The 20,195-nt window shown below is 45.7% G+C and overlaps 1 protein-coding gene across 1 annotated transcript in view; it reads left to right on the forward strand.

The window, feature by feature from the left end:
* LOC147709581 (adhesion G protein-coupled receptor F1-like) overlaps positions 1-20,195 on the forward strand; it is a 42,838-nt gene that overhangs the window by 16,019 nt on the left and 6,624 nt on the right. Inside the window, exons 3-4 of the mRNA XM_086926052.1 lie at positions 3,994-5,367; positions 10,463-10,504. Of these exons, the coding sequence (XP_086782178.1) occupies positions 3,994-5,367; positions 10,463-10,504 (1,416 nt within the window). The remainder of the gene's footprint in view (positions 1-3,993; positions 5,368-10,462; positions 10,505-20,195) is intronic.

The following is a 20,195-nucleotide window of genomic DNA, read 5'->3' on the forward strand; positions in this document are numbered from 1 at the left end:
TATGAATTGCTCCACAAGAGTGAAGGAGTCCCTATAAGTCATTTTCACTCAAGTTATGAAGATGGCTCTGCCAGCACAGTTCGAAGTGTTAGTCACTCCCAACCCCCAAAGTTTGGGTCTAGTTGCACCCCTGCTATTGAGTGTGTGTGTATCAAAGCCAATATTTGAAGATGTGACAACAAGTACTCCCTGACACTCATGACATTACTGGCTCACATCTTCTCCCACGGTTAGTCTCTCAACAGCCTCCTGCTTGGGATGTATGACATTATAACGCATGCTTTTACAACGCATGCTGTTACAACACAGGTTATACTACGCATACCTTTACAACGCATTACACTTTGGGGTGCTGGATAGTGAATAGTTTAATTTACTATTCCAACTCCAGTCCCCGTGGACACTAGGGAAGGTGTTGGATAGTAAATTAAACTTATTCCCTATCCTAGAGCGCCCACCAGTGTAATGCGTTGTAAAGGTATGCGTAGTAAAACCTGCGTTTTAATAGCTTTGCGTCGTAAAAGTTTTGTTGTAAACGATATTTCCCCCTGATTGCCACTGAGGGGATTGCTGAGAGCTTGAGGGGAGAAACTACAGAAAGTAAACCTAGCCCTTACAACCAACATAGTTTATTTTCGCCTCCATGGCCACTAGGAGAGTGTGCATCTTGAATATCAAACCCACAATATCGGTGGGACTAAATTTCTTTTTTAAATATTTATCGAAAGGTTAGTAAGTTTAGATTTTATATACTTAATTCCACATATATGTACCAACGCGGTGCACATATCTTCGAGGTATTACAATGCGGAGTAAGGAATAGTAAATCTATTATTTACAGATCGGTAAAATAAGGATTCACAGTAGAGATACACAAAAACAGGAGGTGCCATGCAAGAGTTTTAGCACATGTCACAATGCAATGGACTCTGAAAGTTCCAGTTTCATTCAACTGTTCACTCTGCCTCTGTGTGTCACTTTGTGTTGCCTAGAATTTCAAAACCGTAGGTCTGGTGAACGTTCTTTACCTCACTTGGGGCCAGATGTAGGTAAGTTCCATTTACCGATTCTAAAATACCGAATTTTACCGATTCCGTATTTCAGAATCAGTAAATCGTATGGAGGTAAGTATTCAGTAAAGTTTACCGAATCAGTAATATTCTGTAATTACCGATTCAGTAAATACCGAATCGGTAATTCCCATTCATCCCTATGGGCCAGGAGGCCCATAGAAATGAATCGGAATTAACGAAACGGTAAATAGCGATTCGGTATTGGGGGAACACATTCAAGGTTGGCAGGGTGTCACATTGACACCCCGTTGCACCCCTGAATAGTGCATGGGTGCACATGTGGCACACATACATGCCCTAAGGGCATGTATGTCTGCCACATGGCACTTTTGAAAAAGCACAAATTTGCTTTTTCAAAGGTTTTCGATATTTACCACCAACTTTTATTAGGTGGTAAAAACCGAGGGCCAGATGAGTTGGTGGTAAATTCCGAATACCTTTTAAAAAGAAATGTTGTGCTTTTTTTTATTTAGTGCCATGTGCCATGTGGCAGACATACATGCCCTTAGGGCATGTATGTCTGCCACATGTGCACCCATGCACTATACAGGGGTGCAACAGGGTCTCAATGTGACACCCTACCACCCTTGTAGGTCTACCCCCTATTACAGATTCGGTATTTACCAAATCGGTTATTCTCATTCATTCCTATGGGCCTCCAGGCCCATAGGAATGAATGGGGAATACCGAATCGGTAAATACCGAATCGGTATTTACCGAATTTTACCGATTTAGTAAAGTTTACCAAATCATTAGCTACATATCATTTACCGATTCTAAAATACTGAATCTGTAAAATTTGGTATTTTAGAATCGGTAAATGATATTTACCTACATCTGGCCCCGAAACCTTAACAATGCAATTCACTCATTTGAGTGATCCCTACATTTCAGATTCAGTAATTTACCGATTCGGTATTTTAAGGAATTGGTAATTTACATATTCCTTAAATTACCGATTCTGTAAATTACCGAATCTGAAATGTAGCCACCTATATCTCAATAGCCTAATACCGGTCTGTAACGGCCGAAATTCGGTAATTTCGGCCGTTACCGACCGGTATTGGGCTACCTACATCTGGCCATTGGTCACCAAGCTTTGGAATTCTTTGCCAATTGAGCTACATCATAATTATATCCATTTGGTGTTAGAAAAAGCCCTAAAACTTGATTGTTTTAGTTTATTCTTGTAATACTTTCCCGTGGTTATTGTAGGTGTGCTTTAATCTGTCTGGTCCCATTTACATTGACCATGGGAAGCTCGCATTGCTTGGTTGTTTTGGTTTACTGTTGTGTTACATTCTGTGGATAGTTTTGGTGAGGTTATTTCTGATGGTTTTTAGAACCAAGATGCCCCTTTTAAGGTATGGCATGCTTGGGGAACATCCTTTACAACGCAACTTTTACCACGCAGTGCCTTTACGATGCAACTTTTACAACGCAAACCATTACAACGCATTGTGCTGGGGGGCTCTCTAGGATAGGGAATAGGTTTAATGTACTATCCAACACCTTCTCTACTATCCACGGGGACTGGAGTTGGAATAGTAAATTAAATTATTCACTATCCAGCGCCCCAAAGCACTATGCGTTGTAAAGGCATGCATTGTAAAAACCGTGTTGTAAAGGCATGCGTGATAAAAGCATGCGTTGTAACGTCATTCATCCGGCATGCTTTATAACTGTACTAACAATAAGTAATGACAATGATTAACGCAGCCCTGTGCATGCATGGAAGGTAGGCCAGCAATAGATTCAGTGGTCAAAGATCTGTTCTGACCTTCAGGTAAAGCTACTGAACAGGGGCGGCTGGTGGTTATGGCAGGCACTCTGGTCTTCCCACAGTGTTATGGGTATGCATAGGTGATATTTTTTTAACTTCTGCAGAATTTGTGGAACTCACAAAACAAATGTTGCATTACTGGAATTTTGCAAGGTTTTGTGGGTGTTTAATTTTCCATGATTATTCCCTTGTGGTCAACTGGTTTGAGCAGAATATGTCTTCCTAAACCAGTTCCTGCTGGTATCTCGCGTGAGCTTTGAACATAAGGTCATGAACAATATTCATCTGACTACATAGAGGTGCTCGCGGTGTTGTGCAAACACGCTTTAATGATGCTTTATGAATGTGTGTGCTGGTTGGCCATAAATTCTTATTGGTGTTGTTGCAGATGTGGCATTATGCCCTAAGCACAGCAACTTTGTTGGGTTTTGATAGTACCTAACATTGACTAATCTGGCTCTTTACTTGGTTACCACATGTCAGGTTCTGGACTTGTGTTTCTATTTAGCAGATGGCATATTCACGAGGAGAGGGAGAGAAAGATGTTGTACTATTGAAAAGGAAAAAAAGTCAAGCCATAACCTGGTGACTAAAGAGCCCCTAAAAAAGGGCTTAGCAGAGAAATGAGGCAGTTGCCAGAAGGTAGGAATTGTCCTCCACCGTAAAGAAAGCGCGGTGGAGTAAATTCCACCGGTGGGTTTTACTACGGCTTTAGCACTTCTTCTAGAATCATATGATTTTTCATTATCATCCAGTTCGGGACCCATCCTTTAGTCTCTTTGACTACGTGAGGTTTAAGATAGAAGAGCAGCCAGGGGAGTGTTCCATCTGGAAGTAGGGTACACCCTACCAATGCTTGCATCACCGCCACAATCACAAGATCCAGAAGGTCCAAAAAAAGTAGGTGCATCAAATTTCTGTAAGGGCAATGGCCAATATGTCTGACTCAACACACTTAAGTGTTCAAGATTAGAAAGGACCAATACGGTTTCAGAGCAGAGCCTGTGATCATCAGGTTTATACTAATTCTCAAGAATAAAGCAAGGAAACAAATGATATTGACAAATTGAAATGTTGGGTGCATAAAATCTTTAAAACTTCTAGGTGCGTCTGATATCTGCTTTCTTTCACTTGTAGGATGTCATCGCGATTGCGGACAAACTTCTGAATCCAAACACATGGGTAGCAGCAACGGTGGGACAAAGCCAGTTGGGCAGTCGGCTTCTGACTTCCATGGAATATCTGTTGACGGGATTGGGAGGCAGCGAAGAGGTCATCAACAAAACATATGGAAACATTGAACTTTACAGCGTGCCCAGCCCCTGCAGCCAATACACTAACAGCAGCATTGCGCTGTTCACGTCATGGGTCAATGTATCCTTTCCAAGTCAAGCGGAAGGGAATCTTTCCTCTTTCAACTGCACAATTCGTTTCACATCAGTAATTTTCAAAACTTTGGGAACTGGTTTTCCAAATAATATGGAGGACGCTAGCGCACTAGTGAATGGCTATGACATTTCCAGTGAGATTATGACTAATATAATGCTTGTAAATGACATAAGGAACCATGTAGCTAATGTTAATATGACATTTAACTGCAAGAAAAGATCGTGCGATGAAAGTGCCCGTTGCGTCTTCTGGAACACTACCCTGGAGAAGTGGTCTTCAGAAGGATGCCGGACAGAGGTGACCAATGGGGTCACAACCTGCATTTGCAGCCACCTCACCTCTTACGCGGTTCTAATGACAGGATCAAAGTCACAGATCGACAGTAAGAATGACGCCATTCTGAGTTATATAACTAATGTTGGTCTTGGAATCTCCATGGCTTCCCTATCGCTTTGCATTATGCTGCAGACAGCTCTCCTTCACGATGTTACGCACATCATGGCTTGCTACAGACATGTGATTATCCTAAACATTTCTCTTTGCCTGCTCCTGAGTAATATCTCCTTCCTTGCAGGTGGTATTATCCAGATCAGAGACCATGAGGAAGTCTGCTTTGTGCTAACCTTCTGCAATCATGTTTTTCTCCTTGCCTTCCTCTTCTGGACTCTGGTCCAAACCTTCTTCTTGGTGAGCCGCCTGGTTTTCGTATTTCATCATGTCACAAAGCGAGAGTTTATCGCTCTTACAGTGATACTGGGCTACGCTTGCCCTATCATCATTGCATGCATCACCTTCTTCCATTTCAACCCTCAGAACCACTACCGGAAGAAGGACGTGTGTTGGTTGGAAAGTTCCTTTGGTGCCTCTTATGCCTTTACAGTCCCAACAATAATAATTCTCCTAGGGAACTTTATTGGACTTGTAGTTGTGATTCGAACACTTATGAGGCCATCAGTTTCAGATGGTCCATTGGAGGATGAGGAGATGGTGAAGAAGCTGGTCAGAGCTGTTGTCTTTTGCACACCACAGTTCGGATTGACTTGGGCAATTGGAATTCCATTGCTCATCGATGGAAGCTCTCTTTTGTTGAACTACTTATTTGTGCTACTAAACCCTCTTCAGGTATTTAACTGCATGCACACAAACTTTTATCACCCATGGATTGATTGGTTAATTGATTGCCTGAGTCACTGACTGATTGGTAGAACTCCTTGGTTTATGATAGAAGTAATGTATGTTTGACCGATTACTTGATATACCCTCACATGCCATCAAAGGTGGTTCAAGAAAAAAATTATATTATTTCTTTTTGTAATGCATTGATTTGTCACCCTTAGGTTAACTCAGAGCAACTGTGTTAGACCTGGCTCTCCCCCGTCATGGTCACCCCCAAACATTTTGCCTCCTTCCTCCTATTTTTGCTGAAATGTATTTTTGTTGGCCATAGGACCATGTGCACTTTACAGCTGTGACCAATATTAAGGTGCATGTGCTCACTCCCTAAAACATGGCAACTGTTCGAAATTGGGTCTCTAGTTAGCAGGTTGTTAATGTGTCCAAGTAGGGACTTTTTTTCCTAGTCAGGATAAAGGAGTTACACTTCTAAAATAACCATTGCACACACAACGCCGATATTTATCTGTGTAAAACAAGACCAAAACGATAAAGTCCAACATACAGTTACTTAAAATAATACTAAAGTGAAAATAGACATTAAAAACAGTGCCTTGAAGTCAATAGCTCCAACTGGGGCTATCACAGCATCGTGAACAAACAAATCCAACAGTTCTGGCTGACTGTGTCATTGCAGGCAAGCTACGGTGTCTGGAAGACCTGCAAACAGTTCTTTTAGAGATGAAGGGTGTCGGTGACCTTGTGATGAGCTCTGAAGAGCCGCGTCGGTTCTAGAGGTCGGTACAGAAGTCATCAGGCCCTTGATCTCACATGCATTGCAGATCACACTCTGTGTGGGTAAAGTCAGGAGCGCTGGCGTTGGCGGGCATCGAGGCTGCAGTGTGAAGTGCAGTGGTGTGGCGTGCGGTGCCCTCAGGACATGGTGCAGGCAGTGGCTTGATGAAGGCATCTAGCAGTGTCAGTGAGACCAGGACTGAGGTGCAAAGTTGGACGGTGCTCATCGTGGTGCTGGCAGGTCACTGTGCAGGCAGCGGCATTGTTGTTGCTGAAGCGCTGTCGCAGGTTGACGAACTGGAGCCAATGGCACCAATGTCGATGGGCCAAGGCTGTGGTGTGGGACAGGGTGGTGCATTGTGTAACATACGAGCGGTGTAGATGTCGGCTTGGAGTGTCGTCGTCAGTGAGACCAGGGCTGAGGTGCGAAGCGGGACGGTGCTCTGTGTTCTCAGTGAGCAGTGTCCACAGGTCACAGTACAGGCAGTGGCGTCAGTGATGGTGTTGAGGCATCCTCGAGGATACCAGGGTGGCAGAATGAAGTGAGGCAGTACAAACTGCAGTGCCCACAGGTCACTATGCAAGCAGTGGCTCAGTGGCAATATCAAATGATGTCATTGATGAGACCAGGGTTGCAGTGCAAAGTGCGGCAGTGTCCTCTGTGGTGCCTTCTGGTCAAGGAGCCGGCAGCAGCCTTGTTGATGGCGTCAGGTTGCTTTTTCTTCTGTTGCAGCACAAAACACACAGTTTCCAGTTTCCAGTGCTGGTATCAGATGAACTTGAAGTTTTTGTTGTTCCTGAGACTTCTTGAACCTCTACCTCAAACCCTTGGAGAAACTAAGGGAAAACAGATGTGGTAGGGAACGTCCAGTACTTTCAATGCAGACAGAAGCAGCGACTTTAAGCCAACATAGCAAAGCACCCAGCAAAGTGGTAGTCTCTCCCCACAGCTTTCCCAGCTCTTATTCTTGGCAGGTTTCTTGATCAAAAAGAGTTCTAAAGTTCTGTGATCAGGGCCCCAATATTTATTCCATATTTCCCTTTGAAGTAGGTACAAACAAAGTTGCACAGTCATACATAAACCAGTTCCGCCTGGTCCAGGCCAGGGTCACTCCAGGAGGTGCAGACAGCCTTGTGAGAGGCCCCCACAGTCCATTTAACTCCTCCCACTACTCACTACTCTAAATTCTGCTAGGTCTATTCAGCCTGGCTATAAGTCACCCTAGAAAGGCAGGACACACCTCAAACAACCCTTCCCCCCCCCTGTGTCCGTCTAGTGCTGACCTGCAGCTTGCTGCCATCTTGCCTGGGTGAGAAGGACTGGACCTGCATCTATTGAACCGGAATGTATCTGTATGACCACAAGGTCCATGGCTGCCAGCAAAGGGAGTAAAGAGCGTCTACAGCCTGGACTAATGGCACAGACAGTTGCCAAGAAGAGGAACAACAAGGGGCATGGGAAACCAGCCCCTGAAGTACCCACGGTTGAGGTTGACTGAGCACCTGATAAGGATGACCCCAAGCCAATCGAGGAGGACACTGTCACCCTGGATGACCTGCCTGAGCTTGCTGGTTCGCAAGTTGAGGGTGGACCCTCCAGCAGGCCTTGGAAAATCTACTCGCCCACTTGCTCGAGTGAGTCAGATTTGATCAACTTCTAACTATTTTTAGCACCTATTCGTCTGGTGATGGAACTTAAGCTGCAAGGAACATGTGTTTTCTGATTGTTCAGAAAGTGAATGAGCAATTCAGAGGCTTTTAAATCTTGTTTTATCTTGATACATACAGATAGGAGGTCAGGGAGAGGCTCGCTGTCCTCTTCTACTTCGTTCATCTGTCACCAGAAGCATGCTCATTTCGGACCCCTCGAGACACCTTAAGGGTGCTCCAAGTGAATGTCCTCAAACCACACTTTGAGAGGTCCCAAATGAGCCTGCTTCTCATGACACGAATGGTCAGTGGAGGGTGTCAACCTCTCTCCTACACTGACCCGAGAGCAGCAGAGTGAATGTCACCAGTTACTGGGGCAGCTCAGTTATCTGTTCTCGCTCAACCCTGGAGTCACACACTTGTGCGTCAATGATGTAGATACTGGAGAGAGTCCACCTGTTAAGAAAAAAATTTACACGTTGTCAGATAAGGTGAGGGCCAGGAAGAAGGACTGCTGTGCTGCTGAAGGACTGCCACTCTTTTGCATTAATACTTTACACTTTGCCTCTGAGTTAAGCCTGACTGCTCTGTGCCAAGCTACCAGGGAGAGAGCACAGATTAATTTGGGGTTTGCTTGTGCCTTTCGATGACAAGGATTGTGGTTGCTGTTTGACCAGGGTTTACACCCCCAGTCAACCCACAACCCGATTTCTTACAGCGTGGTTGGCAGGTATTATAAATGTTTTATATATATATCGAATTAATAAAGGGTTGTTGTCAAGATCTCAAAATTAGACAGACAGCGCCACCATGTGGTGAGAATTAAGTGTAGGCACCAGAAACCACCGGCTTAAATTAAGCAATGAATGGGGATTCAACGCCTGAGAGAGTTGAGCTTTCTGTTGGCAGTCAGCGCGGTTGTTCATTTTTTGCTATCCAAGTTCTTTGCAAATGTGTACTTTAGTTTTGACTTCAGTTTGGTGTGTTTCTTCTGCATTTTATTTTCTTCTTTGAATTATTTCGTCTTCGAATTCAGTTACAATATTATCAAAATACAGTGCAGTTACGTTTTGTGCTCTTAGTTGTCCTGGCTGGGTTTCAAATGTAGAAAACACATACACATTCTGTCATAAACATACGCCCACTCACAAGGTTTTTGCCCCATAAGTTCACCCACACACAAGCTGTTTGTGTAACACATAGAGAATTTCTTTCACTCACATTATCTCCTAACCCCCCCTCTCACTCATGATATCTAGATGACTCCCCCAGAGACACTGTGCTTCCCTCAACCTCTCTCTCACACACACAAGTGCACACAAAATCATGCACACACAAACACACACACAAGCCACTGAAACCTTGTGCATCGGTAATTACCCCAGTTAGCCTAAAAACCAGTACACAACCCCTCAGTTCTCCCAGTTGAACTGCACTTGGTAGCACAGAAGGGGGCAGCATTTGATTAGTTGAAAGACAGTCCAATGGCTGTACCTTGCTTTATGAAGTGTGCGCGAAGTTTGAATCTCATGTTTTTGTTTGTACATATCCTTATATCATCACAACCAGGGCTCGAGTCGGGGTACCACGCGGGTGGACAGCATCCCCCACTTATTTTACCGGGAGCTCGATAACTGGAGCAAATGGAGCCACGCATTCACTCTTTGGCCTCTCCGGGGCAAGATCGGAGCCCATTCAGAACGCTGCTCACGCGCTGGCTTCTTTGATGCAATCGCATCTAAGGGGTGAGCGAGGGGAGGCAATGAGTCTGATGGTGCAAGCCACCTTTTGTGACATCACTTCCTGTTGTGACGTCAGCGTCCCCCTCTTCTTTTTTTAGGACTTGTCCCCTGCGCACAACACTCTCGATAATAGCGCTGTACCAGTTTGTAAGATATATGTAATTTAGGCACAAGGTAATATGACATACTAATATACTCACACCTGCAGCTTCAGACACTGAACTGCTCACTCCATATAAAATGTGAAACACAGACATGTCACGTCACACAAAATACTTCTGCTAATATTACTATGAACGCTATTAATAATGGTAATACAAATAACAATAATAGTAATAAGGATAACATTTTAAAATGTATGGCGTCTTCCTCAGATTCTTTTTAACCAATACAGAACGTTGGATATTTTATTTGACTCCATCTGAGGTTTCAGATCCCTTCTCCGCTTCAACATTAAGACATGGCATACAATTGGCTGAAAACCTGCCAGGAGAGCTCCAGCACTGGTTCCCGGTGAAATGTACGAGCCTCCTCACACTGCCGGGGCATATGTACAGCGTTTTGTGGCATAACGCTGCTTTGTAAATATGGTGTGCCACATTCTTGTAAATAGGGCGCATCCCTGCATTTTGGAAATGGCACAGCACTGCAAAATCTGCTGCCGCGCTGCGCCATTTTCTTGTACATATGTCCCTTTGTGTTCTGCAGTCTCACTCTGCGTGTCTGCAGTAGCTGAGACACGAACACAGAAAACCATCAGGGTCGAGAACCAAAAGGCTCTGTTTGTCTCATGAAGATGTAATCATTTCTGAACGCCCCTTGCTACTTTATGCCTATTGATTCACGTTGAGTGCTAAATGTTGCCCATACACTGTTTGGTTCCTGAGGTATTTTTCTTTCTTTCTTTGTTTCCACAGGGATTCTTCATGTTACTTTTTGGGTGTTTTCTGGACAAAAAGGTATGTACAGCGACCTAGCCTTCCCTGTTGTGGTCAATACAGTAAAGTCACAATTGAGACCAGGCCCAAGGCCCAAGAAGGAAAAGAAAAGATGACATAAGGGAGAAACAAATGTGTAAACCTTTGGTGAGACCCAGTAGAAGGTTCTTCCAGGGTCTTAGTTCCAGAGATGGAAGGAGGTTGGCAACATTCTTTGCACATGGAGGCTCAGAAGAGGAGAAGTTGCCCCAGAGCCAGTCATTTATTTGAAAACTTTTATAAAGCGCGAACATGACCCTTATGGGTATCAGAGCACTGTGCAAAGTGGAGAAAGCAAGAATAAAACAACACAATGGAACAAATGCATTTGTAAAATAATCACACAGTCAAACAAAGGGGAGAACAATCAGGTGAAGGGGCAGTCATAAATCCGAGGTACCCATGCATAGTACATATGCAGGACTTGGGGCCATATGTACAAACACATGTTACCATAGACACAGAATGGGTAAACCCCTTTGATACATTTGGCTCCTGGGCCCATGCAGGACTAGGAACCATCATCTCCTGTAATCTGGGGACAGAAGTTCTACTTCAAAGTTCAAAACAAGAGTGTGTGTGCATGGAACCACTCACAGAGGCACAGCAGACAATGAAGGAATGTGAGAATTTAAGAGGGCATGAGATGGGCGTTGGAGACTTTTCACAAAGGGAGTTTGTCGTTCTCCCGTACTCCTCCTTTATGTACCCTTACAGGCCTTTGTGAACTGGTTGCAAAATATCTAAATTGGCAATATTCAGGGAATATTGGTTTATTAGTACAAATAGGAAAGACTGTGCCCTTCAAACTCTTTCACTGATAAGGAGTCGGATGCTTTGGTTTTAATTCACAAAGGCTTGAGAAAGTATGTAAAAGAGCGCTCTTATTGAACCCCTTCCTGCACGTAATATGCTTTGTGAGTGTCTTGTAGTGAGAACTTGAGAGGAAAGTCACAGACTAAAGGGGTCCCTCTGAGTCCCGCAATAAACCGAAATCTGGCAACAAACTGTGCTCAGTATGTCAAAGAAATGTTTATTCAGAACTTAGATCCTTAAACACATAATCAATCAATCAATCAATCATTGACACTTATAAAGCGCGCTACATACCCGTAGGGTCTCAAGGCGCTGGGGGGGGGGTGCAGCTACTGCTCGAACAGCCAGGTCTTCAGCTTCTTCCTGAAGGAGAGGTGGTCTTGGGTCAGGCGCAGGTCGGTCGGGAGGGAGTTCCAGGTCTTGGCGGCCAGGTAGGAGAAGGACCTACCTCCTGTGGTCGCTCTTCGGATGCGGGGGACGGCGGCGAGGGCGTGGTTGGCTGATCGGAGGTGGCGTTTGGGAGCGTAGAAGTTGACTCGGCTGTTGAGGTAGCTCGGGCCTTGGTCGTGTAGGGCTTTGTGTGCGTGGGTGAGGAGGCGGAAGGTGATTCTTTTGTTGACGGGGAGCCAGTGAAGGTCTCTCAGATGTCCGGAGATGTGGCTGGTTCGTGGGATGTCGAGGATGAGTCTGGCTGAGGCGTTCTGGATCCGCTGGAGTCTCTTCTGGAGCTTGGCGGTGGTCCCGGCGTAGAGGGCGTTGCCGTAGTCCAGTCGGCTGGTGACGAGGGCCTGGGTGACGGTCTTCCTGGTCTCGGTGGGCATCCACCAGAAGATCTTCCGTAGCATGCGTAGGATGTTGAAGCACGCCGAGGAGACGTTGTTGACTTGCCTGGTCATGGAGAGGGAGGAGTCCAGGATGAAGCCCAGGTTGCGTGCATGGTCTGTCGGTTTGGGTGCGGTGCCCAGGGCGGGAGGCCACCAGGAGTCGTCACAGGCGGAGGGTGAGGAGCCCAGGATGAGGACCTCCGTCTTGTCCGAGTTCAGTTTCAGGCGGCTGGTCGTCATCCACTCGGCTACCTCTTTCATCCCTTCGTGCAGGTTGGCTCTGGCGGCGGCGGGGTCGTTGGTCAGGGAGAGGATCAGCTGGGTATCGTCGGCGTAGGAGATTATGCTGAGGTTGTGTTTGCGTACGATGGCCGCGAGGGGGCTCATGTAGACGTTGAAGAGGGTGGGGCTCAGAGATGATCCTTGGGGGACGCCGCAGATGACTTCGGAGGCCTCTGACTTGTACGGTGGTAGGCGGACTCTCTGTGTTCTTCCGTCGAGGAAGGAGATGATCCATTCCAGCGCCTTGTCCTGGATTCCGATGTTGCTGAGGCACCGTACTAGGGTGCGGTGGCAGACCGTGTTGAATGCCGCGGAGAGGTCTAGGAGGATGAGGGCCGCTGTTTCTCCATTGTCCATCAGGGCTCGGATGTCATCGGTGGCGGCGATGAGGGCGGTCTCGGTGCTGTGGTTGGCTCGGAAGCCGGACTGTGAGGGGTCGAGGGATCCGTTCGTCTCGAGGAAGGCGGCCATCTGCTTGTTGACGGTCTTCTCGATGACTTTGGCTGGAAACGGGAGGAGCGAGATGGGGCGGTAATTCTTGATATACATATCATATATAGAATATCTCAACTTTTTATAAATACATTCACTTAAATGATCTACATAAAATTACAAAATAAACAATCCATTAGATAAAATCTTATAAAAGCCAGGGTACCTTGAAATACACCCGTTCTTTGTGTCATCACCGTTACCATGACATACGAATAATAACTGTCATCACCATTTGCCTAAAAGTTCCTGATCTATATACACATACACATGCAAACCTTTTTGACTGCGAACAGAAACTTTCCAATAGCACATACTATATCCAAGAAACTAATTCCGAATAAAAGTTCCACAGATAGTACATGGTTTCTAATACCATATTTTTTTTTAATTGGGCCTAAACACATTTTCCATGCAGTCGGAACCTTTAAACAGTCCAATAATATGTGCAAAATAATGCATTTAGTGCCTAGATCACATGTGCAATTCCCCCACAGAATCAATCATGGTTACTTTTATCTTATCATTGGTATAGCAGGGGTTAATTCTGACCGTTAACCATAACAATTCACTTCTAAGCCAACAGTTGGGTAATACACCCATATACGGGAACCACTGTTCATTTTGCCACGAGCAAAACATGAAATAAACTGATTTTTTCCCGTCAAGATACTGTTGGTAATAGTCTTGGGACAGTTCCTCGCCTAATGCCCTGAGCTCGCGCTTTGAAATCTCCATTTGTAAATTCTGCGGGTACAACTCAACTCTTATATCCCAACAGACCTTTTAAAAACAATTCTGACCCCTTTGCCCACATCAATTCACTTTGCTGTATTTCATTTTTACACCATTGTGGTACCTTTTGCTCCTCCCCAGTACTCAGGCACTGCCAGAATCTTATTAACGCCATACGGGCCCTTATATTCCATGATACCATATCAGTCTCCATTCGTATCGCGTCGATCATAGATGACCTGGGTAGGGACAGTAAGTTTTTTCAACATTTCCCCTCCTCAGCATTTTACCCACTTTTACCACTTATGTATAACAGTTCGGCTCCATATTGGAACTGTGGGGGTATCATGGCCACATAGGCTTTCAAGACGGGCATATCTGACATCTCACCATTGTCCATATTCACAATTTTCAGACCACTTACTGAGGCAACAGCCCTTACTATCGGTGAATCCAAATGGACATTCCATTTTAGGAACTTCTCAAACCACACTCCTAAATCCTTAACTGTTTCCAGCTTATTAGGACCCAAGAACCAGATGGTTTTTTTTTTTTTACAAAACCTCAGTTCCTTTGCTTTCTACCTATTTACTACTAGTTTTTTATGGCTACAATATTCCATATATGCGTCCAGTTTTCCTTGCAAACCTATCTTTGTCTGGTCTCAAATTACAAGATCGTCTACATACAGAAGACATGCAATATGTTTGCCATCTAATTTGGGGCTGAAGCCCCTAACCACCGCCAGGGTTGATGGTAGATCAGCTATTAATACGATAAAAAGTAAGGGGGCCAAGATGCACCCCTGTTTCAATTAATTTTCAATCAATGTTTTCTGCGTCAAGGTCCCTTCTGTATTCATAATTAACATAGCTCAGTTATAGTTGTTAGCTCCTGGATTAATGCCAGGAGGCCCTTGGGGATTTCTCACCTGATTAATGCCTTCCATAGATGATTCCAGCCCACTAGATCGAATGCCGCCCGGAAATCAACGAAGCAGCAAAACAAACGGCCCCTTTGCTCCACCGACATCTGTGTGATGGACCAGAGAGAGAAACAATGATCAGTATTGGAATGACCTTGATTGAAACCCCCCTGTTCAGTGGGCACAATGTGGTTTACTGGTTAACTGCAGCCAATTCCTTAAGCCTTTCCAGAATACTTTTTGCTAAAAAGTTTTCTTTCTCATCCAAAATGTTAATCGACCTATACTTCTTCAGAGCTTTCACATTTCCCGGGTTTATTGTAATGTATTGTATTGTAATTGCATTTATATAGCGCCTACTACCCCTAACGAGGCATCAAAACGCTTTTTCATTGATGGGACGCCATTGGCGAAATGCAACTCGAGGGCGCCTCCCGGCAAGGGACGTGGAGTGGCCCCCTCCAGGCTCAATCAGGAGCTCTGCAGCCCGAGTGCTGTGCTGAGGGGGCCCCCTGGAGCTTGGGGCCCTCCCCGCCCCATGGTGGTGGCGGGGGCACGTGTTACGCCCCTGTAGCATGCTACTCCGGAACCCATAAAGGATTAGTGTTAAATTAGTATAGTTAAATATGAAAGTAATTTGTGTGGTGGATAGATTAGTCAGTTATTTGGATTGAGAAGGGTAGTGGAGGGATAGAAGAGGGAAAAAGGTTTGCATTTATATAGCGCTTGTTACCCCTGATGGGGTGTTGAAGCGCTTTTGTGGAAAGCAACATGCTACTCCGGAATGGATAATGGATTAGTGGTGAAAATTAGTATAGTGAAATATAAAGTAATTTGAGTGGTGAATATGTTATTCAGTTATTTGGATAGAGAAGGGTAGCGGAGGGATAGAAGAGGGAAAGAGGCTTGCATTTACCTAGCGCGTGCTACCCCTGATGGGGTGTTGAAGCGCTTTTTTGGTGAGTAGCACGCTCCTCCGGAACTCATAAAGGATTAGTGCTGAAAATGTGTATAGTGATTAGTATAGTGACATATGAAAGTAATTTGAGTGGTGGATATGTTATTCAGTTATTTGGATAGAGAAGGGTAGCAGAGGGGAAACAACTGTTACAACGCATGCATTACAAAGCATGCCATTACCCCACATGTTGTTGCAACGCAAAAGGATTGTTGCAAGGGGTAGAAGGTGTTGTATTTAACTCCAACACCTTCCCAACTGTTGCACACACTGGAGTTGGAATAGAAATTATACTATTCCAATTTCCAGCGCACTCCCGGCAGCCAGTCAGGGTAAAGATTTGCGTTGCAACGGCATGCGGGGTATTGGCCTGCGTTGTAATGTCATACAACCATAGCGGAGGGATGGGTCTAATGAGCGCCCTTGCGACGAACGCGGTGATTTTGGCCGCTTGACGTGCGCATAGTGCTCTACCAATTATTTGAGTGAAACCTCTGCCTATTATTCATTGTTATTTTTAATTGTGTGATTCTTCTGTATTTTTAACTCACTTACCCGGCATTCTTAGGCTCCTGACCCCTTTCCGCCGTGGCATTGTGCCGTTTGAGCGGAGGTTCTTACTGTGAGCGTTACATACTCGCACTACTTCCTGTCCTCTCCAGAACTTCCGCAGGTTAGCGGGCTAGTTGCTCCCCTCATTAGCACTATTTTAAGATGGAGACCAGAAGGAGGCGCAGCGGACGGGTGCAGCGGGCGTGCCGAAGACGCACCAAAGGCAAGCCCGTCTGCGCCCGTCTGCGCCCACCCGGGACCAGGGGCCCGTGATAATGCCCGTCGATCAGCTATACCTCCTCTGACCTCTATAAGTTACAGCACTGCGGGCCTATGAACCCTATCGCTAGAACGGCCGCTTCGGATTGTGGTATCCTTGCTTCCCGTGGTGTCTCCTCAGTTTCACGTGTTCCCTGTGCTCCCTACCAGTCTCATGAGCCCTCTCAGCTGCCTCTGAGCCCAAAATCTTTGGTTACTGATTCTCTTGTCATCACTTACCTGAACACTCGTTCGAAGGTGAAGCACCAACTGGAGATTTTTCAGCTGTTAGACGCTAATAATATCGATATTCGTTTACTGTCAGAAACCTGGCTAACAGATGACTCCACCCCCGATATCCTTGCAGCCATTCCTGCCGGATATTACATACTTCAAACGAACAAGCCACAGGGCAAAGCGGGTGGGAGGGTTGCAGCGATTATTTGCCAACAATATAAATTTACGATTCTGGAAAGAGTCACTCTGCCTAGGGTCGACAGTCTTATTCTGAAATTCTCTTCCCCGAGGTCCTCCTTTGTCTGTGCACTTTTCTACCACCCCCCCGACCACATGCCTTTGTTTCCTCACCTCTTTGGTGACCTAATCTCCCAACTTGTAATTAATCATGCCAGGATTATCATTATTGGAGATTTTAATTATTGGCCCACGGATACTCGCGAAAGCAATCTCTCGTGGAATTTTCAGACCTTCTTTTGGGCATGAACTGTTCTCAACATGTTCACGTAGCTACTCACACCAAGGGACACATTTTGGATCAAGTCTGGACCTCAAACATTGACATGTATGTATGTATGTATGTATAGGCATTCATATAGCCACTACTTACTCGGAGGGTCCCAAGGCGCTTCGACCGCTGCGAAACCCTTCCTGGCTTCCCTGAGAGATGGTCCCTTAATGGGTATCTCCAGGGTGAGACCAGGCATCCCCGGCGGTCTGGTGGGGCCGTTAGTGAAGATGAGGCAAGCTAATGCCCAGAGTTGCCGAGTGTGATCGCTGATCAGAGTGGGCACCGAGGCGAGAGAATTATCAAATCCGCTGACCCTGGTCCAGAAACCTGCCGCGCCGGGAATCGAACCCTGGTCCCGGGCCGTCCTCTGCTCTCGGGTCTGCCGCCTCTAACCAGTGAGCCACACTACTTCACTGACATCACTTCCCCCCTAATTTCCCCTTGTCCCTGATCTGACCATTCTTTTATTTCCTTCACTCTGGCTCACATTTCCCCCACTCCTTCGACTCCAGTTAGCAATCTTTCAGCCTAAATTGGAAACGGGCTAATATGGAAGAATTCCATTCTTTACTGGCTACTTCCGCCCCCAGTGACCAGGCTTCCATCGCCTGCCAGGCTTCTCGCCTTGAACACTGGTTAGAAGCAGCTAGTGACAAGGTTGCACCATGGAAGAAAATAAAAACTAAACGCCGCCATGACGCCCAACGTTTACCGAACATTTAAAGAAGGATAAATTGGCCCTCCGCCAGGCAGAGCGCCGCTGGCGGCGTACTTATGCCTCTGATGAGAAAGCCACATATATGCCTTGCTAAAACAATATAAAAACTCCATTCTTCAGGCCAAAACTGTCTACTTTTCACAAAAAATCATACACTCTGCTTCTAAGACGAAAGACATCTTTGCCATTGTGAATGAACTCACTCAACCCGATCGGTGATCATTCAATCCGCTCCCTCACAAACACTCTGTGATTCACTCAACTCTTACTTTATTAATAAATTGTCACTATAAAAAATAATATCCCTACCCCCTCCTCCCCTGTTGTCCCGGTTTTTACCCCGCAAGAACTCATTCTCACTGGATTCTTTTCCCTTAATCTCCAAGATTGATTTCTTTGCCCTTCTTAATAAAGTAAGTTCTCGCTCGCCTACTGACTGCTGCCCTCCTCAGATCCTTAAGGAAGCCTTTCTTGCTTGCCCTGATCCCCCGCTCGCACTCCTTAATAAATCCTTAACCACAGGCATAGTCCCAGATTCCTTCAAACGTGCTGCAGTGGTTCCTATTCTGAAAAAGCTTAACGTTGACCCTCTGGTTTTAAGTAACTTCCGCCCCATTTCTCTGCTTCCTTATCTTGGTAAGATCTTGGAGGCCCATATTACCAACTTGCCTTAGCTTATTTATCGAGAACTCCTAGTTCCTCGACTCTCAGCAGGCGGGCTTTAGGCCAGCCCATTCCACTGAATCCGTCATTCTGGCTGTGATGGATGAGCTCAGGAAAGGAGCCGATAATAACATCTTCCAAGCACTTGTGTTGCTGGATTTATCAGCGGCCTTTTACACGGTCGATCATGAACTCCTGATCGACCATGTCAACAATGCCGGCATTCAGGGCTTGGCGCTTAAGTGGATCAGATCCTTTTTACATCAACACTCTCAAGCGGTTCATCTGTCCACCTTTGCGGCATCTCAATCTAGTCTGACCTGCGGAGTCCCTCAGGGCTCTGCCTTATCACCCCTCCTGTTCAACCTATATATGCAACTTTTGATTGTTTCCCTTCACAATAGCCCAGTTACCATCTTTAACTACACTGATGACCTTCAGCTGGTCTTCAATCTTGATTCCACCACTACATCCTGCACTAATTTTCAATCTACCATGCTCTCTATTAGTGAATGGATGTATCATAGCCAGCTGTAACTCAATCCTGATAAAACTGAGCTTGTCTTAACTGGAGGGCCTGCCAACCCTTGGAATTCTAGCTTTTGGCCATCCTCTTTGGGTACCCCCCCCAACCTGCAGACTCTGTGAAGAGTCTCGGGGTTATCATTTGTAAAGACCTATCAATGAAACCTCAGATTAACGCAGTTACATCTTGCTTGTTCCATCTTCGCAGAATTCGTAAAATCTGTAGGTTTCTGACTACGGAGGCTCTTACCCTTGTCATCATGGCCCTGGTCACCTCTCGTATCGACTATGCCAACGCTCTCTATGTTGGCATTCCAGCCTACCAGGTTCACCGTCTGCAACTGGTGCAAAATCAAGCAGCTAGGCTTGTCTTTCGTCAGCCCAAACACCAACATGTTTCCCCGCTACTGAGGAACCTTCACTGGCTCCTGGTGGCCAAACGCTGCATCTTTAAACTGGGTTGCACCATCTTTAAGGCACTTTCAGATCAGGGTCCTGCCTTCATTGCCTCTAGGATCCTTCGGTATTCCCCTCCCGTGACCTTCGCTCCTCTTACCATAGCCTGCTCGTTATTCCAGCATTCAAGCGGAAAAAACACAGTGGCCTTCGATTCTCATTCTTGGCCCCCAGGTTATGGAATTCTCTTCCGAGCGATCTCAGACTATCCTCCAGCTATGCTTTATTCAGGAAACTTTTGAAAACCCATTTGTTCTCGGCAAGCCTATGAGTAATAGTGCGTCCCTCATCGCCCTTTCGTTGTTAGCGTCATGAAACCGTTTGGTGTTCGTGCGCTGTATAAATATTTTTAACATAACATAACATAACATGATCACCCCTCTCCAGTTTTCTGGGATCTGACCAATGTCAAGTATGCCAGCGAACATTTGAGAGAAGAATTCTGCCCACCAGTCAGGCCGGGTCTTTATAACAACTGCAGGGAGATTATCGGTCCGTCTTCCCCAGTCGGGGTTAAAGTTGCTACACTTCATCTGATATTACTTCTAGTAAAAAGGGACCTAATGTCCTCATCAATGACAGTGCAAGGAGCAACCCTCTTCAATTCAGGTTCTACCCTTTTTCCAAATATTTCTCCCAAGTACTCCACCCAGGCATCTTCAGCCACCAAGCGATTCATGGTCTCCTGTATTTTACCAGAGCCTTCCTGAACTTCCAAAAC

This window comes from Lissotriton vulgaris, chromosome 6, assembly GCF_964263255.1.
Source record: "Lissotriton vulgaris chromosome 6, aLisVul1.2, whole genome shotgun sequence".
In the NCBI taxonomy this organism is placed as follows: Eukaryota; Metazoa; Chordata; class Amphibia; order Caudata; family Salamandridae; genus Lissotriton; species Lissotriton vulgaris.